The sequence below is a fragment of the Cylas formicarius genome, unplaced genomic scaffold (genome assembly GCF_029955315.1).
Source record: "Cylas formicarius isolate icCylForm1 unplaced genomic scaffold, icCylForm1.1 PGA_scaffold_4__25_contigs__length_36172078, whole genome shotgun sequence".
Classification (NCBI taxonomy): domain Eukaryota; kingdom Metazoa; phylum Arthropoda; class Insecta; order Coleoptera; family Brentidae; genus Cylas; species Cylas formicarius.
In genome coordinates, this window is record NW_026844334.1 from 23,611,915 (window position 1) to 23,638,084 (window position 26,170).

Below are 26,170 nucleotides of genomic sequence, written 5' to 3' on the forward strand. Positions count from 1 at the left end.
CCTTATGTAGACATAAAAACAAGGAATGAACAAAGAATACTCTCTCTCTCCTTTGCTCTTTACAAACAGTTGGGCAAGACTACTATGGTCATTCGCCCATTACCGACTTCCGTCGAGGATTTTCGCTTTTGGTCATTGACCAACACGTACGAAGAAGAAATATAACCAAAATTTGCTCGGCTAGCAAAAAACGATTTTGAATGATAGCAAAAAAAATCGGCTTCCCCCGCTTCCACCGAGGACCATCCGGGCCCATCCGGCCTCCATACCGGCGTGTACAGGGAAAAACGACGGTGCCGACGCCGCTTATCACTTTCAAACATACACTGAACACTCAAAACACTAAATCCACACAGTGGAAACCGATATCAAACTTTTGGGGACGAATACAAGGGATTCTGTCGGGAGCGAACGGAGGTTAAACCCCCGCGTGCAATGTTCCACCACAGAATCAACCAAGAATACATACCTACATAACTGTGGCAATGATTCTGTGGTGGAGCATTGCACGCGGCGGTTTAACCTTCGTTCGCTCCCGACAGAATCCCTCGTATTCGTCCCCAAAAATTCACGTCGGTATGGAGGCCGGATGGGCCCGTATGGTCCGCGGTGATCAAAATCATTTTTTGCTAACTGATCTAATATTGGTTATATTTCTTTTTTGTACATTTTGGGTCATTGACCAAAAATGAAAATCGTTGACGGAAGTCGGCAATGGGCAAATGATCCTAGCAGTCGAGCCTAACAGTTATTGTGAAACGCTTTATTGTACTTGTATTGTACCTTCAGCAATCCGTCCCTTGGAGCATTGCACGCGGCGGTCTAACCTCCGTCCGCTCCTAGCAGAATCCGCTGAATTCGTTCGAAAAACCTTTGGTATGGGTCTTCAATTTGTGTGACTCTGTTTCGGCAGTGTTTGGTGTTAGTTTTAAGTGTAAAAGTTCCGCCGGCCCCGTTGTTTTAACCGTTCACGCCGGTATGGAGGCCGGATGGGCCCGGATGGTCCGCGGTGGAAGCGGGGGGGGTGTCGGTTTTTTTGGTATCGGTCAAAATTGTTTTTTGCTAGTTGAGCAAATATTGGTTATATGTCTTCTTTGTACGTGGTGGTCCATGACCAAAAGCGAAGATCCTCGACGGAAGTCGGCAATGGGCGAATGATCCTAGCAGTCGAGCCCAACATTTTTTTTGTGAAACGCATAATTGAACTTTAATCCGTCCCTTCAAGCGAAAACCTAACCTCTAACCTAAAAATCTCTATTAACAGTTCCAAGTCAAAAATCATCACAATAGCTAAAGTTTTAATGAATCCTTTAAATAAGTACATAATTGGTGAATGTAAGGAAATGTGCCCTCTCTCGGAAATAAAACTGTAATGATAAGATATTTTCAGAGATGTGTGTTACGAGTTTTATTGAATTTTAGTCGAGAACGCGAAAATCTCTTGCATATTTTCGAAATATTTCCTGGAACGGAAAGCCAACAAAAACCAAAAGCTGACAAAAGTCGAGTCGTTAAGAGCTTCAGTAGGTCGACTGTGGGCAAAAAAATGCAAGATCCACAATTTTTAAGGCCTCCCGATGTTTTACTAAGAACTGTTAGTTATTTGCTTGATGAGTGAGACACCTAATCCTGGTACATGTGAGTGTTGCAGCATATACCTTGTTTTAGTATTGTTTCAAAAAAAGATTTTTCTTGGACTATTATATATGATTTTGTCATGGATCGCTTAAGGTCTGTCAGGCAAGATATGATTATTCAGAATTTGCCTGTTGCCCACTCAATCTGTATATTACAGCCTATAGTGAGGTTTCATGCATATGCTGCATATAGGTTGGTGAAATTAAATATAGTATGAAAGTGAAATACTAGAAAATTATAATTTGCTAGATTATGCGAAGAGCCCCAACATTTATTTGATCCAGTTATAAATACAAGTCATTTGCAAGAATGTTTAAAAAGATTGTTAACTATGTATGATGACTGTTGCACTAACAACATAGATGAGGATATGTTAGTCAGGCATTTAAAGGATGTGAGACCTGAATTTGAAGCCATGTACATTCTTTTAAATTTAGGTAATTCTACTGCTTTGACCAGAGCTTTAAGGTTACCAACACTATGGAGGTTATATTTGTTTAATAATGGGTTGTTTCTATAAAAGCATTTTTTATGTTTTAGAACTAGCATTGTCAGAATTTCAATTGACTTGTCTCTAAATTATTTGCATAATAATTTTGTGAGAGTGTGTCGAATGATGAAAGAACTACAGTCACCTTTACTTGCAGCTGTAACATCTCTTCATCTTCCTGAAATTCGGAGGTAATTTATTTAAAATTGCATGTTGTATGCAATTTATTAAAAATATTACAGGAAGGCTTTGAAAATAATGTCCACAGCATATAATTGCAAAAATTTGACTTTTCCTCTGGAAACATTGCAAGAAATTTTAATATATGATGATTCAGAACATATTGCACGAGACTGTGAGTACTATGGACTCAAATGTGAAAGTAATGTTTCATTTATAAAAAATGACTTCCTTTTGAACAAAACAGTGGTAAGTTTGAGTATTAATTTGGTGTAGCTTATATCTAACCTGCATTTAGTAAATCTTTCCTGGAATGCCACCAATTTCAATGTGGGGTACTGGCATATTCTTTTATTTCTAGCTGTCACCTGCCCATGTACAGTTTGTTGATAATGAATTCTCTAAGCGGTCAATCAGCAATTTAATATTGTAACCCAAATGTTTTTAAGTTTAATAAATACTTTTTCTTTTATTTTATTTTATTTTAAAAATATACTTGTCCCAAATGAAAATATTGCGAGCTGACAGTTGTCAAATAGCAATTTCCCTGTCATTTTTTTTTAATTTAAAATTTTAATAGACCAGCTTTAAATATATATTTTTTTGGCCTAAAAAAATATGGCAAAAGATTCATCATTGTGGTTCCAATAAGTTATGAAAGCAGCAGGTAAGTCAGTAAATTTTATGAACAAATTGTCACTATTTTGTTTAAGATAACATCTGTTCAGCAGAAAAGAGAAAACAAGAAATTTGCCAAAGTCCTGAAGAAATTAGACATTTATTAAATAAAAATATTGCAGGTTTGAGCAAAAGTATCACTGGTATTTGTAAAACTGTGAACCTGTCATAACTGTGAAATTATTGTTGTAATTTCAGTATCAACAAAAGAGAAATCTACTCAGCAACCATATTATTTTTCAAGAGGCTCTCCTAAATTACCAAGTGTAGCTTCTCAAGATTCTAATAACCCTGATAGGGAACCTTATTCAAGGCTTCCATTACACCAAATCCCAAATAAAATCAATCAAGAAGTCTTACTGAATTGGCAAGACTCACACACAGTTTCTAAAACCGAGTTTAATTTGATATCAGACAATATCACGCCCAACTTGGGTATAAACCAGTTAAGCAATCCAGTTTCATCAACGGGAAAAGGTTGGTAAAAACACTTTAATTTTGGTAAATTTGGTGTTCATATATACATGATAAGTATGCATAAATTAGATTTATACATATCCGCCCAATTTCGACTGTTTAAATTACTCCGAAAGCGATAGCCATCAGACAAATGCATAATATAAAAATTAGGCAGCAATATGCCAAGCTTTTATGAAACAATCGTTTATTTCCACAACTCAAAAAATTTGAGATAAAGATTTATGGTTTTTAAAAATTTACTATAGCGAAATAAAAATAAATTTACAAGGTGTCTGAAAAATATGACAATAGAAAGTTTAACTCAAACTTTAATTGTATTATACTTGATATTTTAATTCCATTCAAAATTATTAAAAATCTTTAGAATAGTTTATTTACCTTCGCACCTAGTCCACAGGCTCCCGCTCTGACGCGAATCATTAAACACTGGCCCAACCAGGAGTAGTTATAAATGCCATTGGATTTGACTGGTACCCGATATGCGATGGACTTAAATTATATTTATTTGACTCATGATTCAGAAACTTCGGAGCAGCAGAACTGTGTTGCAAGTCACAGTTGACTCTGATTAACACACGCAACTCACAGTAGCTTTCATACCAGCTGAATTTGAGATAGTTTACAAAACTTATTAATTAAAACAGTACAGTGTGTAGGTACCAACAATCACTTTACTGTATTTTTTTATATTATTATATTTTCGTTTTTAACGTTATGTGGTTCTGATAGATGATAAAGTTGAACATCTTTTTGGTTAGCGAAAATTTCTTCAAGTAATTTTTCCATCATGTTTTCAGTTCGATTTTCATCCATTCGCACCTCTTCTTCAACTGACTGTCACGTACATTATACAACACACGAAGCAATACATATTAATGAAATTACGAAAGTTGTGTTAAAGTACATAAATATTGGGTTCCTAATAATGAGATTTGACAACGCCGTTTCTTAATCAAGTTATGAAAATCATAACGAGTGAAAAATGTGATTATTTCCAAAAATGCTCAACAAACCAGTCGCAAGCGCAAAAATCTACATTTTTATAGGAAACTTATTCTATTAATATAGTCAAAAACAGCATCAAAAGACTCAAGTAGCCTATATTGGGCGTTGAACTGGCAGAAATAAATCGCCGATGTAACTATTCTCTTTACCGATTATTTCCACTGCTAACATAATTGTGACATAATTCTAACCTAAATTCGAAAATTAAACTAATTTATTGGGAATTCCATTGGTGGACGGAATTCCCAATAAATTATATTGTTACCCTAATTTCTATAAACAGAGACAGAAATACAATCCATGTGCACCCATGAAATTGGGAGATAATATACACTCCGCTAATAATTGTAAAACTGATGCGCCTGCGCCTCAGACGGCTATGATATTTTCGGAAAGGGAATCTTCCGCACATACTCTTTATTAAATTTTTACAGTAAGCTGCACTTTTCGTTCTAAACAGCGACCTCTACACACTTACATCATATTTTTCTGAACATTTAATGAAATCTTGCCACATTGAAACAAAACTGCCAAAAAAATGCCACCTCCAAACGGAAAACTGAGGAACTGATGAACTGTCAGCGGCCATGTTAATTTTTGAACGTCGAAAGGTGTTATTAGTTCATTTGTTGTTTCATAACAAGATTTGAAATGAATGCTTGTGTGCGTATTAAACGGCCTTTCTAATTTTTTTTCGTGCTGATTTCAAAAAAATTCCTGTATTATTATTGTATTATTTACATTCAAGAATAAATATCCTTTAATTAAATGGACCTAATTTCGCCACCTTAATCCCAATGCATGCATTGTAGTGCCACCTGCAATTTTCACAGCATAGATATGGGTTCACATAGTGAAAATAACCTAAAAAAGACGTCAGCAGTAAATAAATTGCTTATTATAATTTGAGCCGGAGGTTGTGGGTTCGATTCCCACCGGGAGCGTTAGGTGTAGTGTTTGTCGGATATTTATCAAATAATTTACTGACGTAAATTCCAATTATTCCAAAATTAAAGGGGGGTGGGACCTACTCTATTAAGACATGAAATTTAGGTCCCAAAACAAGTTGGCTAAAGCTGCCTGGGTTTTAATTTTCCGAGACTGCACCTGGTGACATACTGCTCCTAAAAACTAGGTTTTTCGCCAGTAGTTCGCCTTTTGTGCAAACCCTACTGCTGATTCCACAGGTCGAATATGTTTGTAAATTATTGGCTGACCTAACTAAAACAGATGAGCTTTTCATAAAAATATATGATGTAATAAATAACTTCACAAAAATTCACATTGAATTGGAAAATATCGCTCCACAAACAAATAAAACGGTTTTGAAAAATGAATGTCGAGGATGCTGGAGCTGATCTACAACCGCCCAATTATATAAATGCATTTTCTTCGCGCTACGAGCGTCGCCAGCGAAATCGAAAGACAAATCCAACTCCAAACTCCAAGCCTAGAAACCCTCGAACTTCTCCACCATGGTCCAAAAAATCTCAGAGAACTCGAGTTTCAGATATGGCAGAAGGGACACCAAAAGCAGCACCAGAACAGTTAAGAGTTTCAGAATCACGGATTTTATATACACTTAATATGATTCGTGAACCTGTTGTGGAGTACCAAGAAGCTAGAGGAATACCGCGAACAGAGTAATTTTATTTTATGCAAAATTTAGTTTGAGTTGTCCCTTTTTTTTTCAGGGACATAACTTTTGTTACTCTTGTGACATCTTTGTGTTCCCAGTCATACACAGCTGCCATAACAATTCTAGTAATGTTGTGGAATTTGATGCCTCTGGTTGATGGTTTTGTTTACTTCATAAGGTTTTTGCTGGACAAGTTGATCGATATTTTGCAAACTCAAGATACAAAGGATAGAGCCATTAAGACTGCAATTTTCGTAGGTGAATTGACAGTGATTATGTTTTTGATTTTTATGATTGTGGGCCTCATTTTTATGCCGGTCTATGTGTTGATGGTAAGACTATTTAGTAAAGTCTTTTCCATGGTGGTATGGTAGAAAAAAAAATACATAAATATATCTTGAATATGAAATTTGGTTTTTATTTTAAAAAGTTGGTTTATTTGATGTACCTTTTCTCCTCTATAATATGTATGTTCATGTTAAGATACATTTACACATTTTCTTACTTTCATATTAATTTCACATATGTATTTATACTTAAATTTTTAAGCTCCAAAAAGACATTTATCTTAACTAATGGGTACAACACATTCTGTGCCAGAATATTTTGGCAAATTTAGTCCATACTTATCCTCAAGTTTTGGAGGTACAAATCTACCACCCAAATAGTGATACTTTCCTTTGAAAAATGATGCACATTTCTTGGGAGCAGTCAAAGAAATCAGTAATTCTGGTTTTATTCCTTTTTCTGGAGGACCATTTTCAACATTCCAACCACTTGGTATATCAATACTAGAAATTAATAAATGTTTTACGAAAATCAAATATTGAATGAATTGATCAATAAATTTACCTTGCTATGGGTACATTAGTATTTGTCAATAATTGCAACACAGGTAAGAATTCTTCTCTGATTGGTGGTTTAAAACTAAAGCCAAACAATGCATCTATTATCAAAGCAAACTCAGTCTCAATAGTTGATTTTTCCGGCAAACTTTGCAACACTGGAATATTCATAGACGTGCATTGATGTGTCAAGTTATGATATAAAACCTTATCGGTTTGTTTTGGGTAATAAATTACTGTGTTGTATTGAAAGAGTTTTAAATGCCTTGCACAAACTAAGCCATCACCACCATTATTACCTATCGGGGAAGTATTATAGCATTGAGCAAATATAGTAATACATATTTAAAATACCAGGCCCACAGCAGACCAAAATTGACTTGTTTCCAATCAATGAATTTGGATAACACTTTGATATTGCTACAGCACAACTTAACCCAGCAAGTTCCATAAGCTGGTCCACAGAGTACTTATATTCATTAAAAAGCTCAACGTCTATATTAATAGCTTCTTGTTGGCCTAAAAATTTAACCATATTGGTGGGGCCGGTGATTCGCCGACGGTTGTGGTGTCTGAAGAAGTTTGTTAATACCTAAAAATTAAGTATAACGAAATTAAATATATGTACAAGTAAATAGAAGTATAGAATACACCTCGTATTTGTATAAAAAATTACTTAATTTGAATATTTTCATTGGAACAGGTTAGATTGATAGAAAAACACTTCTGTTGGTACCCATGGATAAAAGTTTTTAACTAAGGTTTAGTAAATTATAATTGGTCAAAGGCGCGCTTCTTACCATACGTAGCGTTACCGACCCATTCCATTTCTATCCCAAATTACTGGAACCTTTAAGATCGGACCGTATTGCGCAATGCGATCGGTAAATTCTATAGTTTAGGATTTTAAATGCGGTTCACCAGGATTACCACAGATGCCGTTAGTGCTCATTTTAAATTAGCTACTTTGTTTTGCATACGAAGCAATAATCGAGGCATAATTACCATTGAGGGTCATTGGTGTTTTATTCCTATAACAGCAGGGCTTATAACATATATAATATAAAATAACATTGAAAGCGTGACATCGCTCTGTTAAAGGAGGAATCCAGAGAAGATTTGTAAATAGTATTCCAATAGCCTGTGGAAGTTTCTTGAAAAAAATAAATGTAAACATTATTTAACATTATTCTCTTCGCAAAAATTGATCCAAATTGTAAATCTGGTTCTATGGAAAATTTACAAACTGGAAATTGAATACTAGAAAAATGTTTAGTAGCTACATACTTAATAATATGGTGCTAAGTATAACTTAAATCTTTTTAACAATATTACTATAACATAATGTTAAAACTCTCCTGTGATAAGCAAACAGGAAACTTCTGTTGATTCATAGGGCTGCTATCCCTGACTCTTCAATTTTCAAAGTCGTGTCGCTAGGGCCTTTTCTTATTTGTTATTTTTGAAAGCGCGAGAAAGTAACCGTAGCTTTACTAGATTTAGATTGTCAGCATTAAATTTCTGACTTTTTTTGATAACACAAATTGAATGTAATCGGCTTGAATTTACTTTAGGTTAGTTTAGTGTTCATAAAATTAGTTCAGTGGTTTTGTCTTGTCAACGGCAATTAGCCAGATGGCGGTGTATTGATTATAATATTTTTATCTTTTCGTCAATAGATGGCAAACTGAGGTAAATACGAAATTAAATTGTCCCCAATGGGCATAGGAGAAAGAGAAACTATTTAGCGAATTTTAGAAGCCGAAATGAGTTATTTTCTATTTTATTTCTCGTATTTAAGAATACTTAAAAAGGGAAAAATCGCAAAAATCTTTTTTTGTTAGTTTTGTTATCAGTGTAGGACCTAAGTGTAATTTGAAAAACATAGTTTTTAAAGCCATTTTTTGTTTGTGAATTAAAGAACAAAATTTCATAAAGTCGAGTTTTTTGCGTAGGCTAGCTTGTTATAAAAGAAAAGTGCACAGTCAGAATCTTCCACGACCAAGTCTTTCATGCTGGAAACGCGACTAAGTTGATCCCATTAGTGTTATGAGTAGTCAGTAATGTTTTTACGTCTCGAAAAAAATGTACGGTTGCATACTACTGTCACTTCTTATCAAACAATAAGCCATATCTAGGTTCAAATTTGCGTTATGCTGTGTGACTTACGAATCGCCATTTTGGGATTAAGTTTACAAGAATTCAAAGGTATATCCGCCGCAGCTGATTTTTTTGCGTGATGTTGGAAATTTAAACCTATTCAGGAATACACTTTAAAATAGTTAAACAGAAAACCGACAAACTGTCCTTAAAGGCTCGGGGGTTTCGTTATACGAGGAATTTAATGCATCGCTTCTATTCTAGGTGGAAAACCTGTATGTGCTAATGATGTTAATGGTGTTGGAGAAAGTTTTTCAATTGGAGAGGCGGTGAAACTGCATAACTGGTTCCCGGTCAAATTTTAAACTTTGCCATTGAAACCTACCACAAAGGGCAGAAACAATTAACTACATGGCTAAATTTTTTTAGTAAACTACCAGGTACGTCTACCGGAATAAATAGTGAATCGGTGTGTTCTTAATGCTTCGAGGTACTCATACCCACATTACCCATATAAAATCAAACCTAAATTAAACTCTCTAAAATATCGATGTGGCCGAAAATAAGTCTTTGTAAACTATCGCTCAATCCAACTTAGTTCTAGTAGTTACTTCGGTACCTTCGCAACGGTTTGGATTTGAGATATTGCCAGATTTTTTTGGATAAAAAGAAGACATTCTATTCTATTACTTTCTATTGAAAATAGTGCAATGATTTTTGAGTGGGACCAAGCGTTTTTGTACCTCAGAAATAGCTTGAGCCGGCTTTTAAAGTATTACACTTTAATGAAAGCGCCCAGTGCATAATTTCGAATATTCGAGTAGAGGGTAAAAACACTAAATTGTTACAATTACGATTAAATTATAATTATGAAAGAATTATCGGAAGTCTGCAATTTTGTTGTTTTAATTTAAATGAAGGTTAACATTTTTAAATGATAATCTGAACAACTTCTCAAGGACACAATTTAATTGCTTGTTACACTAATATATTTATTGACATTGGCATTTTAACAACCAAAATATGTTTAATTCACGTAAATTAATTGACCTGCGGTTCTGACACAATGCAACAATTCGTTGGTTGTTTGATCCATGGACTTCGAAGTTGCTATCCAGTGATAATTTCCGATCATTGGCAAACTGGCAAATGCTTTTGTATCTACCGAAGTGTTATTTCTTGTTCTGTATTTACTACCCTAAAATAAAAGAGGGCTTTATTGGAATATCTAAGGAATTGGAACAACGAGTAAATCAAAATCATTATCAATGGTTTCATAAGGGAAACTAACCGTTCGTTTTGTGGAGTAAGCCAGTATCTATAAAAAAATCTTTGGTGTGTTATGAAGTTTTTCAAATTTATGTTAGGATATTTTGAGAATCCGAAAGGATGGTGTACGCGATAATTATTATCGGATTGGAAATATTTCAATACCTAGTCCAAATATACATGGGTGTACAAGTAAGGGCAAAGAGGTACTTTCTTGGAGAAGCAAATGGTCTTAGAGATGTGTTGTTCTAGCAACGGATGAAATATAATGAAACTAATAACTTAATAAATTAGAAGTAAAAAAAATAAAAACGCCTTCTTTTTGCAGCGAATAAATATAAATGTTTTAACTTTTTATTATTTGTTCCTTTTTCCTTTTATTCTTTTTTTTTCTGTATTGCAATATTTTAATGGTTCTCATATAGTGAATTTTGAAAATTTTGTAAAGCTAAAAACCTAAATAATTTTACCAAATAAAATTTATAACCACGTGCACTATTTTAAGTTCAAATTATTTAATTACCAAAACGCATGATATTGAGATGCATTCTAATTTGAAATCAGGAGCAATAACAAAAATATGTTAAATATGTTAAAATACATTTAATAAATATACCTTTTTGATAGGACATACTATTTTCGGTGCCATAACGGAGAATATGGGTGTCCACGGTTTTTCCGCCATATTTAGCAACTTGCAGAAATACGGTATGGTGATGCTTTGGTATTTTTCGCAAGTGTTTGGTGAATCTCTGTGTCTGCATCTAACCAAATCGATCTGGATCTGAAAATTAAATTATCATATAGACGATGCTACAAATGAAATTTTGAAAATAGTCAATAACTTTTACTAACTTTAAAATCCTTCGGCCAGTCTCTGGCGATTTCAATTTCAAAGTTGAGATTGTATTTATTGTTAGCCAATTTGAGTTCGTTACTTCTAAAGTGTGCGGCATACGTGCTGACGTCTGCTCCGTCGCAGTTCTCGTCAAATTGTTGCAATCTTAAATTTTTTTGCTGAAAATAATAAAGAACTCAAAATGTTACATTCAACAATATTATTGAAAATTCCATCACACACAAAGAGTACGTTTGTTGAATATTTGCATCTGAAGAAGTATTTGTCGGCGATAACTTCTTATTTTTATTCTTTCAGACGCAAAAATCCATTTAACGGCCCTTGACTTGTAAATTGTAACATACTCTTTTCGAAACAGCGCCCACGCAAATAGCACCTAACAAAACTAGAAACGGGTAACATTTTCGAACTATGAGAAAACACGCCATAGTTTCAAATTGTGCGAGTAAAACATAAATCAAAAATGTTAAAAATTGATACTCATCGGATTCATATCAACAAAAGTGGAAAAATGTAATTGTCCGTGACAAAACGACATTTAATTTCGTTTTCATATAATATCTGCTATTGAACGATTCCACGATTCGATAACATTAAAATGAGAAGCAGCTGCGGAAATTTGTGACACATTGAAATACGATTTGAACTGAAGAAACGTCTTCTTTTTCTTGTTCTTATATTAGGCCATGGGCCTGTTCTTGTCGGATATCTTTTTTTTCTAAATCTGCAGTTGTATTTGGAATATGCTGTTCGGACTAGTCTATCGCAGTCCATTCGTGTTACACGCTATGGTTACATATCTTTATCTCTCCAAATAACATCCCTCAGACAACATGCTTTAGTTGCCTGTTTCTGTACACTTTCTTTTCGGTATCTCTAGTTAGATATTTCTATTCCCAAATATTCGGACCTTGAAACTTGTTTATTTCATCATTAATCACTCTTTTGCATCGTCTGGGTTCTTTGCTAAAGCTTGCTCTTAGACGTCGATATCTGTATATTGTAGGTTCCCGCCACTGTTTTAAAGGTAGACGCTGTAGGTATTCTTCATTATCTAATATCAAGATTGCATCCTCTGCATAACATAAGATTTTTATTTGTTTTCTCCCGATCCCTTATCTTTTTCATTTCTCCTATAATTTTATCCATTGTTAAGTTGAATAAGAATGGCTTAGGCTATCTCCCTGAGGCATTCCAGATTTGATATCTACTTCCGATGTTAATTCATTTGCGACTTTAATTTGGATTTTGTTGTTGGTTTTTTCGTATTAGTGTTAATGTCTTTGTTAATTGTTTTCTTCTCTCTGAGAAAACACATTCTTATTTTGGCACAATGTAAAGAAATTAACTAATAACAAAAATCTTCTAATATTCCCAATACTGTGGTGAAGTCACAAGATAAGTGGACTGGTTAGATGGCATGAGGTAATGGTATTTTAGACATATATTCAATAACGGAGGCTCTAGAATTTGTTGATTTACGCCCTATGGACCTTTGGAATGTTGGAGTTTGAATAGATGTCGCCGAAGCCTGTCTTGCATGTCTTATTCAGTGAAGCTTAAACGCCGAACGCTCTGATTACCACCATAAATAAAGGGTGATTCAATAAGGGTTTCCACATTAAAATAATAAAAAAAAACTCGAATGAATATAAAAATATACAAACATTTTTATTTGCCATTTTAGATTAGTGTATTACAATTAGGTATGAAAGATGATGTCATTCAAATGACCCTCGCGACTAATGTGGCATGACGTAATTCGTTTATTGAAATTTCCTATCAATTTTTGGACACAATTCAGGTTCTATGCCGGCTATTTCGCGTCTAATATCCTGTTTCAGCTCTGGAATAGTGTTTGGTTTATTTCTATACATTCTGCTTTTTAGATACCCCCAAAAAAAAAAATCTAGGGGAGTAAGATCACATGATCGCGGCGGCCAATTGATATCGCCGTTACGTGAGATAATATGACCAGGAAACTTGTCGCGCAACAATTGCGTCGTTTCTCTGGATGTGTGACAAGTGGCTCCATCCTGTTGGAACCACAAATCTTCAATATCAATACCTTCCAACTGCTCCCAGAAAAATTCAGATATCATGTTTCGATAGCAAACGCCATTAACCGTAACAGCGTTCTCTGCATTATCCTCGAAAAAAAAGGGCCAATTATTCTTCCGCACCAAAATGCGCATCAAACAGTCACTTTTTGAGGATGCATTGCTTTTTGAACAATTTCTCTTGGATTTTCTAATCCATAAATACGAGCATTGTGTTTGTTTACAAAGCCACCAACGTGAAAATGTCCCTCATCGCTAAAGATGATTTTCGTTGAAAAATGAACCCCTTGTTCTCGTATCCATTCTGCAAACACGCGGCGCTGTTGATGATCTCGAGGTTTCAACTCCTGAGTTATTTGGACTTTATATGAGTGTAGATGCAAGCCTTTTGTTAAAATTTGCTGTCTGGTTGAATATGTAAGGCCCACTTGCTGCAATCGTTGACGAATCGATGTGTTTGGATCTTCGGCAACACTTTTGCGAACAATGGCAATATTTTGATCTGACCGACCTGCACGTGCACCTTGAGGGACTTTGAGGTTAGTTACAGATCCAGTTTGCTCAAATTTTTGAACCACATTCCAAATTGTCCTCTCAGAAGGTCGATTTTGCGCGCCAAAAAATTAACGTAGAGCCCGAAATGCATTTTTTTTGATCGACCATTTTCATAATAGGCTTGTACAATTTTTACACGTTGTTCAGTCGCATATTGCTCCATGACTAATTTTGTTTATGTTTTGAGGTTAGAAATCTCATATGATACTAAATAAATACAGTGGCGTTTCAAAAATATTTCAGATTGTAATGTGGAAATTCTTATTGAATCGCCCGTTATGTTCTAGTTGAGGGCGTTACATGTTGTTTCATTTTTAAACACCAATAAAAAAATGTTAAAATTTTTGCCGACAAATTTATCGAAAACCGTTGGCCTCGCATGTGCCTCCCCTGGGGACGCACATTATAAAACTTTAGTATGCCATTTCTGACAAATGAATTTTCATCGATGGCGCGGAAATTTTGCAAACCGAGGTCACAATCAAAATTTAATTTTAATTTTGCAATGACAAACGTTTTTTGTATGAAATATTTTTTTTTTTTGTGAAGAAAATGGCTTGTAGCAGCTAAGATGGAGCTAGACCTGTTCACAAATCAAAAGAAACAAAGCGCAATTGCATTGAGAGACGCAATTACAACTTTGCTGAAGACTGGGCTGCTTAACTGCTGCGTTGACTAAAATACAACCGATACTCTACACCTAGGGTGCGGAAATTTGCTTTAAGACTACAAGGATATGATGATGACTACTTGATCCAAACACCTTACAAAGCCTGCCTAGACTACTACTGGATGTTGATAATTCTGTGAGTCTCATTTGAGAAGCTGCTGTTGTGTACTAAGAATCTGCCGTCTAAGAAGGCACCTTTTTATTCTGAGGAGTGCTGAAGACCTGTGCAAAGTGAAATAACGTAATAAACCCCGCACTATAGAGGGACTAAAAATTTCTATTTTCGAGGACTACAAGAGAGGTTAGCAATGTTGAATCACGAAGAAGAGCGACAGCAATTTTAAAAATAAAATTGTTGTGGTTAATTTTGAAAATAATCTTCCACAGGCTACTCTAATAGTATTTATAAATCTTCTTGATTCCTCCAGACAATTTTAAATAGTATGATGTGGTTATTTGAAAGCCATGTGATTCCTTTGCGCCAACTTTTGTGTAATACTAAAGATGAATAATTTTATACATTATCATTTATAGATGCAAAGAAGCAGGAAAGTTGACATATTTTATGTTTATGGAATAGTTTGATGAGAATTTCGATGGAATTGGATGTGCAAGTGACACGTTTAGATAATGCTGCAAATTAATTAGTGCCAGTTCAAAAAATTTATACACATTTGATTTGTTGCACCGTACCAGTGCTTTTCTAGACGAGGCAGGCAAGACATGCTACGATAATAATTACACATATAAACTGCGTTCTAGAAAATTTCAATTCGGTGAAACAGAATATGCCGCTCCAGGTATTAGCGTCACGATCTTTTCAGAGCGCGCTGTGTTGTCGGCTGAAAGAAACTTTTTGGAGGTCGCGTTCGAATTTATCATCTCGTATCCGGAAGTGATATTAGTTTCATATGCCGACTGCAGGCTGTCGCGAATGTGCGAGTCTGATCCGGAACGAACGAAATTTAAAAGTTGTTAGCCAAACTTTTATGCTAATGTTTCCGCGACAAATCTACGAGAATTTTATGTGCGGCTTTGCGCGATTTTAGTACGTGGGATGAACCCGAATTTACGCGTTGGACATACACGTATTAATGGACGCGGGCTTTCAGAAAATATATGACCCTAATTTTTGCTAATTTGCGAAATGGACATCATATAGGACAGAGATTGCCAAACTTTTTCCAGCGACGCTCCCCTTTCGGAATTCATAAATTAATCACGTACCCTACCAAACGATCAAATTCTGTGACGCACTACGACGAAGGTTATTTATGCTTAAGAATTTATAATTATTAAAAAAGACCGACGTTTCCATTTAATTTTTAATCATTATCTATATTGGTTGCCAAGAACCAAAAAGTTGCTATTTACAGTTTCCTTCAAGACAATTTACGAGATATAAAACAAAATAATAAAAAGGCAACATCTGTAGGTACAATCGTGTTGCTTGCGGTTGACTCTAAACAATCAGAATTAGATAGAATCTTCGGGCAATGTATCTTAACAAAGAAAGAATGTATAAGACACCATACAACATCACAATATTTGTCAAATTGTATCAATGAACTACAAAATTGGTACTACGTTAATTTGTTCTATTCGGTCTACCCCAAAGAGTGTATACTAGGATAAATCAGTTTATAATTTATATTTCACAAAATTTGATATCTTCGAAAAGTAAGTCGCTAAGTAAGTAAATAATATTCAACTTTTTCTAATGGACAATCAATGTTCGCACAAAATCAGATTTTTCCTCAATTTTGGTACCTCAAATCTTCATTTCTTGGCGAAAAACCTCACTTTCTGGTATGTTTGATGCATACAGTGAAAATTCTGCACACTAAATGGCCTTTTTGGACAAATTTCTCCAACATTTTTCAGATACCATTCAAATACTCTTGCAAAATTCAATTTTTCAAATTCTAAAATAGCTTGGAATTTATCAGAAATTACTTACTAAAATACCTTAGTACACCTCATAAATTTCTGGGCAATATAATTAAAAAAAGTCTATATTATCTTCTAGCTAAATTTTTAATGAAATTCTGAAATATTAACAAATCGTTAAAGGGGTGGGGGTAGCAATAACTTAAAGTTAGGAATAAAATATTCACACTTCTGCTACTGGTGTAATTTGTCGTTGGCAGGTTGAGAAGGACTCTTGCGAAAAAGATTATATTTTTTCACGAAAATCAGAAAATGCAAATCAGCAATCATTTATAAATGCAGAGGGTGTAATAAAAATATTTTTGAATCAATCTTCAAAACTAAAATAGTATTTTCTCTACATGTATTTTCATTCTGACGAGTGTGAATTTGCAATGCATCAACCTTCGGGTTTATATCTCCATATTTATTTTGAATCGCGATGCGTTCTTTTTTTGCATTTTCCATTATTCAGTACCCTTCCATTATCATAATGTGCTGTCGATGGTATGCGATTTAACCGATTCCGGCACTAGAACATAGTAGCTCTGTATATGTACATCCTCCTAACGCTTAATCTAAAATTCGCAAGACATTTGGAGTGATGTATTTAGTTAATTCCTCTGATATCCTTGTTTCCGGAATGCCAGTGCCAACCTTATCGGCTTGTCACTCTGATTTACATAGCTAATAGAAATATGGTTGAGAAGGGTCATTCAAAAGGCGCATAAGCGAGTCATTTCACAACACGCTTTCAACCAACCAACCAATAATAACTCCTTACTATGTTGAACAATCAACATAAAGGTTGACAATTCATCAATTCGATAGTTTTCCGTTTGGATGTGACATTTTTTCGTCAGTGTTTTGTAAAAATATTTGCCGGTTTAATGTGTAAAGTCCGCGGTAGATCATTATCTAAGATGCTCCCGAATTTCTACTCCCCCTTTGCCGTTGAAGTTAAAAAGTAATGAAATAATAAATAAACTCCGTCTTCGCTGTTTTCACAAACATGCGATGCGAAGAGTGCTCGATGTTGAATACCGAAAACGTATATACATTCCAAACCGTACTAAATATATTTAACCTGCCACAACGAAATCTGAAAGAATAAGCGACTTGTATTATCGATTTGCTCGGACAAAACTTCGTACTAAAAGCATATCTTCTTCCAAACCTATTGTCTCCGCTAATTGAAGTTATTTTGATAGAATAGATTCAATTTGAAATGATATTTCTAGGGACTAGCAGTCAGTTCCATCGTTCTTAAGAAAAGAAGTTAAAAATATCAGTATTCTCAATTCTTTTCTTTCAGGTCGGGCCATTTAACTTTGAATTGTGGCAAAATGATACTCGCATTTAAGACTTTTTTTGTTTTCGGACCAATTTTACGAACAATGTTGCAGAAGTAAATCATTACAATACATTCCAATCTCAGACGTATAGACAATACAGACCTTTTTCATGAAGTCGCTTGTCCTGTAAACTTTTCACAGAGCGTTTATTTGTACTCAAAACTCATTTGTCGTAGTATTTCCGTTGGGAGGTTGGAAGCAACTTTAAGAAACTTTAAATCTACTTCTAGTCAAGGAGCGGTACATTTTCTTTGGCTTCCAATATTCTCTCGTTTTTTACCATTTCAGTTGTGGACAAAACTTATTATCCGATGGCACAGACAAACTTCCCAAGGATACATGTCGTTCTCTTGGCAAATTGTGAAAGTTTTATATTCAGTAGCTCGCCAAAATTGCTTCAGAGTTACAATCCCTGTTAAATTAGGACCATTTTTGAACGTTTATTGAGATGATGAATACCTTTTTTTTCAAAACATCACCACAAACAATTAGCCTTTATAAATAGAGCGCTACTTTATGGATGGGTTTTCGTGTTTTGTTAACCTATTTCCCATTCTAGTAGTCGCTCGTCCTGTGCTACCTCTTTGGAAGTCCAGTAGTTTGTAGTTCCGTAGTTTTCGTTTATTACCGCGTTCTCTTGTATTTAAGTAGGTAAATGTTAAATGAGCTACTATTTGATTTTTTATTTTATTTTATTTTATTACTACGCTTTCCGCACGCTGGATCCGTGTATATTAGTTTTACAGAATGGAGTAGAAAAAAATCATTAATGCTCTTTTTTTTTATTGTCAATAGACACTTTGACTCTTATAATTATTATTGCTTGCAGTCTAGAAGACACTATTTTGCTATTTTCTTTGTTTATAAGATAGTAAATAATCTTATGGGTTCTGAGTTTTGTGTGAATTATATTCCTTGTAACGATAGAATAATATTGATGTACTTAATACAAATTTACGAAGCTTTTATTAGGATTAGAATTTCTATTACATTACACTGTGACTACTTTTCATGTTTTCATGCTTTCAGCTTTGTTACTTGCCCCTACCATATTGGCCTTATTTTTTATGTTAGAATTGTTTTTGCGTACCTCCATGGAATTTTATAATTATTCTTATTTTTTTCTAATTCGTTGCTCTATAATTGGACTCCTTCAAGCATTGTGTTGAGTAACGTTGCTTACATAAATAATTAAATATATAAAAGTAAATAAATGTATTTAGGATTAGTTTGATATAACCATATATCAAAGAATTTTTCCCTAAAATCAAAAGTAACCCAGTAATTCGCAGATTTATTTAATAAAGATAAATTTGTTATTAACGAATAACTCCATCATTAGTGGTGTTGTATGCCTAATTTGGTTACTCAAAAATATCTTAATTTGAATCAATTACAAAAAAAGACTGCAGAGTGTCTTATTCAAAGTTTTCCAGAACTAATAAAGAGACCTTTCCATCCTAGTAGTTTATACTCTATATTTAAACAAATATTTATCTATCAGACATCACTATTTCAGATTAGGCTACTACGCAAATTCATAATTTGTTGCATTCTTGGGAAAAAAAGTAACATCAATCTTGTGGAGTGTTACTGTGTAAATAAAATTTATTACATAGGCTGAATGTGGACCTGCCCTGATGCCGAATCGATATTTTGTTAGGTTCAAATCAAATAAAAAGGCTTTTTTGTTGTAACCAAATATGATGTTAATTTTGATAAATAAGTTTTGTTTACAAACTGCACCGATTTTATTTAGTTATTGACAATTCAACAATTAAATCTTAGACACTTGACCTAATTACTTGACTCTCGGAAAATTATGACTCTTGGTTAGTTTAAATCTGTCTAAAGATTAAAATTTACGTTGCTTGGTTAATAACAGGAGAGCTTTAATAGGCATAAATAGGCTTAAAACCACTGTTAAAGTGCCACAGAAGAAGTAAAGTTTGATTCTGATTTTATTATTTTGTTCGGAGCCATCTAGGATATAAAGTGCGAATCGTTTTTGATTAAAGTGAAAACCGGGATTAGATGAGAAAATTCCATTGTGCGCATGCCTATATAGATGCCGATTGGAGCCATTTTTTAGTAGCAAGAGTTTGTAAGAAAATTTGTTTGTTTAAATACCACAGCAAATAAAAATTTGTGTAAATCAATCAGAGAAGGAGAAAATACTGAATTCTCAAGGGAAGCTGGCGATAGACATAGACAACTTTTTGCGGTGTTAAAAAAAACAGTAGATGTACACTTTGTTTTATAATTTGGTTTGCTCAAATGTTGTAATTAGCAATATTCTTGATAAAAACTATTCCGCAATCATTTTGCAGGTGGTAGTAGACAAAGTAATAATCACTTTCTTTTTTTTAATATTCGTATTCTTGACGTATTAAACTGATAGTGTCGAAATATTGTTAGAATTAATCCTAAAACAAATTATTATTTGGGGTTTGAGTTTATAAGTAATGTTCTTGCTTAAAACTAATCGGGCATCCTTTTTAGTGTTAATAGTGAATATAATAATAACGGTTTGTTTTCATATTTGGATTAATTTTTGAGGTTTGGACTTATGATATAAGCAATGTCCTTCTTAAAAAGTAATGGGAAATATTTTGGGGTTTTAGGAGAAATATTGCTTAATTAGTTTTCATCATATTCGGATATATTAACCTAATGCTCCCAAAATATTCAACGCTAATAATGAAACAACTATCTTTTGAAGTTTGAATTTGAGATTAGCAATCTCCAAATAATTAGTCCAAAATAATAAGTTCATTGAAATAGTTTTTTCATATTTGAACTTATTTAACTCGGGATTGCACTATTCAATTGAACTATAGAAAAGTAACAGTGAACAGTGATACTATCAAGTTAATTTTGTTAATTAATTCATAAAATCTCTTGAGTTAGGGTGGTTAGCTTTGTCAGATCTCGCCACGCTCCTATCTTATACTATTTTATTTCTTATTATTTATAGATTATTTGGCAACTCGGTATTATGGCAAACCGTTGTACCTGGCTTATTACTATCATTATATCTTCCCTCTGAAAGACCGACAGGTGTGTGAATCTAAATTTTTGGAGCAATTACCAAGTATTTTTTCTATTTATCCCTATATCCCGAAATTCATTGCGCGATTTATTTAACGTCATTCAGTATGTTAAATTTTAATTTTCCTTATTGGGTACAGTTTTCGTTTCGCATGCATTGGGCTATAATTATACATAATCCGCGATAAAGGGCAGTTCCGACTTACATAAAACACATTTGTCTTCACGTAAAGGAACGAATGGACTTTATTATGTAGGAAAGGCGAATTCTGTATTTCTTCGGGCGCAGTTTTTCATGTAAATTTTTTTTTATAGGGAGCTATTTTTGGATAGATATGCTCTTGTCACGATTTTGTAGAGAGATGAAAAACGGCTCACAGAAATAAAGATTATTTTTATCGTCCAAAACATCAAAATATTGATTTATCCAAAGTGTGCCATTATGACTTCGAAAACGTTTATTTAGCAGTTAAAAAAATTGACCATATATACTACAAAATTTCTTTGTTTGTTCGATAAGACCCCCAGGTTTCGTAGCCAGGTTCAAGGCAGGCATGTATAAAAAATTCAATTTTCGATGTTATTATTTGAATTCGAACATTGCAAATATATTTCTAATCTAATAAATAATAAATAAAAGCTCATACTTAAGATTTAATTCTATGCAAAACTGAATTCAGAGAATGAAGAAATTTGCTCTTGATTATAGTTTATATTTTACTTTCCACATTTTCTTTTTTTATTGTTGTTTTTTCATAATCTTTTTTTGCTATATTTTATTACACGTTGGAGCAGATTTGATGAATTGTCGTTCTTAAGTTCTAATTAGTAAGTGATCATTGTACTCTGTTTATATTTTCAGTAATTTTTATGTTTCGAATTTCCTTTTCAACTATATGCGATAATGTGTCAATTATTTTTAATTAGTAATTTTTTTCAAATTTGAAATAATCTCAATTTTCCATATATAGACAATTTTGTTTAAATTAATAAAAAACTTTGGGATCTACTGCTTTGTGCTTTTTTTTTCTTTAATTGCACACACCACATACTTTTCTAGTTGGTATTCAAAATTAAAATTACAATTAGTTAAGCTTAAAAATTATGGCAAAATGAATTTAAGTTTACAGTTTTAAATTGGATGTTTTATGAAAAGCCATATAAAAACCATAATGCTTTCAATATAAAATGCCCACAATGATGTCAATATTGCGCATCCTTTGTTTTCCATTTTAATTTTGCGTCGTCTACCGAGCCACTGAAAACTTACAAAACTTTTCGATTTATTAAATTAGAGGTTAGATTCTAGCAAACGAGAAGCCAAGAAGAGTACCAGGAAGAACAGTAATGGAGTGGAGCTGTATAGGAGCAACCTTAATAATCAACAATGGAAAAGTTTGGCTTTTGATTTCTAACATCCCACATTTTCGTGTACAATTAATTAGTTATTGCGAAATATGAGAAAAGGTTTGTTAAAGATAAAGATAGTTTTACTTCCATAAGACTTGAGTTACAAGTGTTAGATATTGTCAGTATAACACGTAACATGTAAATATGCAATTAATTAATTAATAATAATAATAATAATAATAATAATAATAATAATAATAATAAGTAATAATAAATATATAAACAATAACAAAGAACGAATACGTATTAATAGGGATCCTTAATATTGTAATAGGCAAGGCGTTGCAATTTGTCTTTAAGAGTGCATTTGAATTTTGTTTGACTAGCTATCTCCTTTATTCGATAGGCAATTTATTATAAATTGTTACAGCCAAAACAAAGGGACTATCTGATGTAAGAGACAGTCGATGTGTAAGTATTTTTATGTTAAGAATATCTGAGTTTCTTGAGAGCCATTCCGGTGTGAAACCATCAATATATTTGTATAGGTTTTAAAACAAGTAGCATGCTTCCTGCTTCCTGGCAGCAAGTCGCACGTCGCATGCTACTTTGGTGTGAAAGCCCATTTAGAGAGAGTTCTTCAAATGTATTAAATTAAATGTTTTAAAAAGCATATTGCATAATCAACCGTGGGGAAGTATTTGCTTCAAAATGGTTTTTAGTTTTGACTCGAACGTTTCACATTCTTCTTAAATCTGGGAAACTGTTTTCGCATGAGAAGGAAATAAATAATGAAAGGTTTCCAAGCATTTACAAGTGAGAAAAAATGATGTGATTTGCGGTGTTGACATTTTCTAATAGATCAGACTCGACTCGACTTTTTTTTAGTGGCACAATTCTTCAAAGACTCTTCCACAGGCTTCTGTAATACTTTTTACAAAAACTGCGTCGGTTTTTGTTGACTTGAACTTGCTAACGTTTCGCCAATCATCCTATTGGCTTTTTCAGAGCTTGACTGAAACTGTTTCAGTCAAGCTCTCCAGAAGTTTTGTAAAAAGTAGTGGCACAATCCATTTAGAAATATGTTTAAATAGATATCCTATTAGAATTATCTGGCTAAGAGAACAACGGATTTCGTTGAAATTATAGACGTGAAAGTAAGAGGTGTCCTGTCATCCTCAGTCGCTCATTGTATTTCTAAAATCCATTATGCATGTATGCAAATTGATGGCATTCACCATAGATCAAAATAAATAAGAACTAAAAGTTCAGATTTTCAGTAAATTATATATTTTGACATGACAATTGTTTCGACAACACCTTGTCGTTATTAAATGTAATATTTACAATACTACTATACTACTATATATACCGAAAAATGACCATAAAACCTTAATTAAAGTTGTTATGAGAATTTAAGTTCAATAAAGAAGATGTATTTAAATCTAATTGATCGTTAAGCAATACATTTGAATGTCTCATTTTGTTAATCTCCATTACTTCCAATAAATTTAATTTTGTGCTTTTTGTGGCTGTATGTAAAATATCAAAATGTTTTTTTTATGTACGCTGCTTTATGTATGTGTATGTATGCAAATGTATTGCTTAACGATCAATTAGATTAAAATACTTCTCCTTTATTGAACTTAAATTCTCACAACAACATTAATTAAGGTTTTATGGTCATTTTTCGGTATATATAGTAGCGGGTAGTTTGTTAATATTACATTTGATAAAAACACGGTGTTGTCTAAACAATTGTCATGTCAAAATATATAATTTCGTGAAAATCTGAGCTTTTAGTTCTTATTTATTTTGATAAATGGATTTGCATCAAGTAAAAGTCACCTCAGTTCAACATTCACCATAAGTTGGTTTGAAATTTAGTTTAAAAAATTATAAAAATATACTATAAATATTTTCGACGAACCCTGTATACCCGAAACTATTTTTGTTTTATAGACCTTTATGAACCTGTTACGTAAGTTAGCAGGTTTATATATTATATATTATATATGTTATACAATTTGGGGCCGATATATGACACAAAATGTTTTCCATGATTTTTTGCAGAATATACAGTATTAAATAAAATTTCCTCGTGTTGTAATTGTGAAAAATAAAATTCTTAAATTTTTCTTTTGTGTGGACAAAACTACATACAGTTATTATATGCAAACTCCTAGTTTCAATTATATCCCCATAATACAATAGATTCGTTGGATAAAGTCTTGGTTTTTTCAGTAAAGTGCGCAATATATACTTTTCTGCTACTTTTAGATGGTCTAGATGACAGGGACTGCACAAATGCTTTATAGATTACAACAAGATTTTCCTTTAACATAATATTTCGCAATAAAATTTATGTGTTTGTTGGGCATTTGATACCGGTATAGTCTTTCAGGGGTCCCGTTACATTCTTCATACGGATTTCATGATAATGTGTCCCACTGACTTCTGTCAGGGAATAGGCAATATATTGTGCTTTTACAAAATTTAAAATTAGCTTTAGCAAAGCGAAGATATTTTTATTGGTCGTAAAATCCATCTTTGCCTTTTCTCTGACTTTTGAACAAGTTTATGCAGAGAAAACTAGGACCGAACTGCATAGACTATCCAATCAAATATTAAAAACTATGTCGTGTTTAACTGTCCCTATCTCGCTCACAGTCTTCCCAATCCTGACCTGTTTGGGGCGGCCTGTAAGATAGCTCCAAAAAGCCCAAACGCAGGTCACACTATTCACCAATTCAAGTATTGCATCCGCTGTGCTGGTTCCCTCTTTGAAAACAAATTGTTTTTTTGAGCGAATATTATTTTTATGGAAAAATTCGGTTAGATGCTGTTTTAAGCATTTCCCAATTGCTAACATTATATTTGCCGCCTGCCTTGTATATAGGAATAACAACAGAAGTTTCAAAATGCGTTGAAATTTTCCCGGTTCTAAAAACCAAGTTAATTACGTGTGCGAGAGGCGCTTTGATATATTCATCTAGAAATTTTAAGGTATTACAAAATCGCTTTAAAATGAAATTTGACGGTACTTCGTCTTCCGCCATATCACTGTGAATTAATTAAAACCCATAAAATTGATATGGGATCAAGCCAAAGAGCTTTTGTAGCAAGGCATAACACCACTTTTTAAATGAAGGACGTCGAAACCCTCTTGCAAGAGGGAATAAAGACAGTGAAATAGAAGAAGAATGTGGGAAGCCGATAAATGCTAGAAAGCCCTTTAATATTACTCTGTACTCTAATTCATTTGACTACTCAGAACGTAAGGACTAAAATTTACAAATAAGTTTTATTATAAATAGCACTTTTTTTTAATATTAACATTTATTAAAATTTATCTAATTTCATAATATTCTTACTTCTATACAGTCACAATCATGTATAATTATTATTATATAATTCTTACTATATTTATATTATTATATTATCAAATACAAAAAACTACAAATGGAATTTGCCTGAACGCTACGATATAACCTTCAAAATAAACAGAGCATAGTAGTTAGCCTTACGTCTTGTTAGCGCACCCTGTATAATGGTCTCATTAAATATAGTTTAATCTGCTCTGTTTTGGTAAGCTAGAATACGTTCAACATATCCTGTTGCATTACTTGAAACACTACAAAATTGTATCTATTCTTTTGCCCAACCGTGTACTCCAATTACAGGACATTTTATAAAAGAATAATGTATAATTATATGCAGGGAACGGCTGAAATATTGATGAATAAATTCATTTAAAAATTAGGTAGTAGATTTGAAGGAAAGTGTTTGCAGTAAATATATAGTGTGGGTAAAAAAGTAGATGTCGATACCTAGTTCCTTTTTTTAAATAGATACAATTTTTTAAACCCATTTTCGAATTCTGCGTCAAATTTCACGCATAATTACTTACTTTTTATGAGCAAAATGTAAATTGTAAAATTGAAAGAAAATGCCAAAGAAATTATTTTACTAGATGTTGAAATCCCCACCATTAACTTAATGACAATATGCTAATCG

The 26,170-nt window shown here is 33.3% G+C and overlaps 4 protein-coding genes across 9 annotated transcripts; 2 read left to right on the forward strand and 2 right to left on the reverse strand.

The window, feature by feature from the left end:
- The first annotated feature begins 1,222 nt into the window (after window positions 1–1,222).
- Window positions 1,223–2,741, forward strand: LOC132700799 (SAC3 domain-containing protein 1). 3 transcript variants are annotated; one of them, XM_060668342.1, is made up of 7 exons: window positions 1,223–1,335; window positions 1,391–1,614; window positions 1,669–1,830; window positions 1,888–2,124; window positions 2,179–2,319; window positions 2,371–2,557; window positions 2,670–2,741. In XM_060668342.1, the coding sequence occupies exons 2-7, from the start codon at window positions 1,547–1,549 to the stop codon at window positions 2,739–2,741; spliced, it is 867 nt and encodes a 288-aa protein (XP_060524325.1). In that variant the 5' UTR covers window positions 1,223–1,335; window positions 1,391–1,546. The 3 variants fall into 3 exon arrangements, with proteins under 3 accessions (XP_060524325.1, XP_060524326.1, XP_060524324.1); XM_060668343.1 differs by having other exon boundaries at window positions 1,226–1,335; window positions 1,381–1,614; XM_060668341.1 differs by having other exon boundaries at window positions 1,239–1,369; window positions 1,423–1,614.
- Window positions 2,742–2,867: 126 nt separating this feature from the next.
- On the forward strand, window positions 2,868–6,512 carry LOC132700800 (uncharacterized). Of its 2 annotated transcripts, none has more exons than XM_060668344.1 (5): window positions 2,868–2,975; window positions 3,022–3,129; window positions 3,185–3,463; window positions 5,982–6,114; window positions 6,166–6,512. In XM_060668344.1, the coding sequence occupies exons 1-5, from the start codon at window positions 2,963–2,965 to the stop codon at window positions 6,482–6,484; spliced, it is 852 nt and encodes a 283-aa protein (XP_060524327.1). In that variant the 5' UTR covers window positions 2,868–2,962; the 3' UTR covers window positions 6,485–6,512. The 2 variants fall into 2 exon arrangements, with proteins under 2 accessions (XP_060524327.1, XP_060524328.1); XM_060668345.1 differs by having other exon boundaries at window positions 2,895–2,975; window positions 3,037–3,129.
- Window positions 6,513–6,675: 163 nt separating this feature from the next.
- On the reverse strand, window positions 6,676–7,704 carry LOC132700801 (NAD(P)H-hydrate epimerase). Of its 3 annotated transcripts, none has more exons than XM_060668347.1 (4): window positions 7,636–7,704; window positions 7,310–7,547; window positions 6,963–7,254; window positions 6,676–6,901 (listed from the first exon to the last, which is right to left on the reverse strand). In XM_060668347.1, the coding sequence occupies exons 1-4, from the start codon at window positions 7,648–7,650 to the stop codon at window positions 6,679–6,681; spliced, it is 768 nt and encodes a 255-aa protein (XP_060524330.1). In that variant the 5' UTR covers window positions 7,651–7,704; the 3' UTR covers window positions 6,676–6,678. The 3 variants fall into 3 exon arrangements, with proteins under 3 accessions (XP_060524330.1, XP_060524329.1, XP_060524331.1); XM_060668346.1 differs by having other exon boundaries at window positions 7,609–7,704; XM_060668348.1 differs by having other exon boundaries at window positions 7,632–7,663.
- Window positions 7,705–10,025: 2,321 nt separating this feature from the next.
- Window positions 10,026–11,619, reverse strand: LOC132700398 (uncharacterized). The gene is made up of 4 exons (XM_060667692.1): window positions 11,528–11,619; window positions 11,180–11,341; window positions 10,941–11,108; window positions 10,026–10,253 (listed from the first exon to the last, which is right to left on the reverse strand). The coding sequence occupies exons 1-4, from the start codon at window positions 11,609–11,611 to the stop codon at window positions 10,083–10,085; spliced, it is 585 nt and encodes a 194-aa protein (XP_060523675.1). The 5' UTR covers window positions 11,612–11,619; the 3' UTR covers window positions 10,026–10,082.
- Window positions 11,620–26,170: the final 14,551 nt, after the last annotated feature.

Bases quoted from the DNA above. Each gene is read 5' to 3' on its own strand.
- LOC132700799 (XM_060668341.1), top strand. From the start codon at position 1,302: ATGAATCCTTTAAATAAGTACATAATTGGTGAATGTAAGGAAATGTGC. The intron at 1,615-1,668 runs GTGAGACACCTA...ACCTTGTTTTAG, and splicing joins GTTAGTTATTTGCTTGATGA to TATTGTTTCAAAAAAAGATT. The intron at 2,558-2,669 runs GTAAGTTTGAGT...TTTTATTTCTAG, and splicing joins TCCTTTTGAACAAAACAGTG to CTGTCACCTGCCCATGTACA.
- LOC132700398 (XM_060667692.1), bottom strand. From the start codon at position 11,611: ATGGCGTGTTTTCTCATAGTTCGAAAATGTTACCCGTTTCTAGTTTTG. The intron at 11,342-11,527 runs GTATGTTACAAT...TATTATTTTCAG, and splicing joins TGGGCGCTGTTTCGAAAAGA to CAAAAAAATTTAAGATTGCA. The intron at 11,109-11,179 runs GTTAGTAAAAGT...TTTAATTTTCAG, and splicing joins ACTGGCCGAAGGATTTTAAA to ATCCAGATCGATTTGGTTAG.
- LOC132700801 (XM_060668346.1), bottom strand. From the start codon at position 7,650: ATGAAAATATTCAAATTAAGTAATTTTTTATACAAATACGAG. The intron at 7,548-7,608 runs GTGTATTCTATA...CTTAATTTTTAG, and splicing joins ATTTTTTATACAAATACGAG to GTATTAACAAACTTCTTCAG. The intron at 7,255-7,309 runs GTATTTTAAATA...CTTCCCCGATAG, and splicing joins TTTGGTCTGCTGTGGGCCTG to GTAATAATGGTGGTGATGGC.
- LOC132700800 (XM_060668344.1), top strand. The intron at 3,130-3,184 runs GTATTTGTAAAA...TTGTAATTTCAG, and splicing joins TTTGAGCAAAAGTATCACTG to TATCAACAAAAGAGAAATCT. The intron at 6,115-6,165 runs GTAATTTTATTT...TTTTTTTTTCAG, and splicing joins AGAGGAATACCGCGAACAGA to GGACATAACTTTTGTTACTC.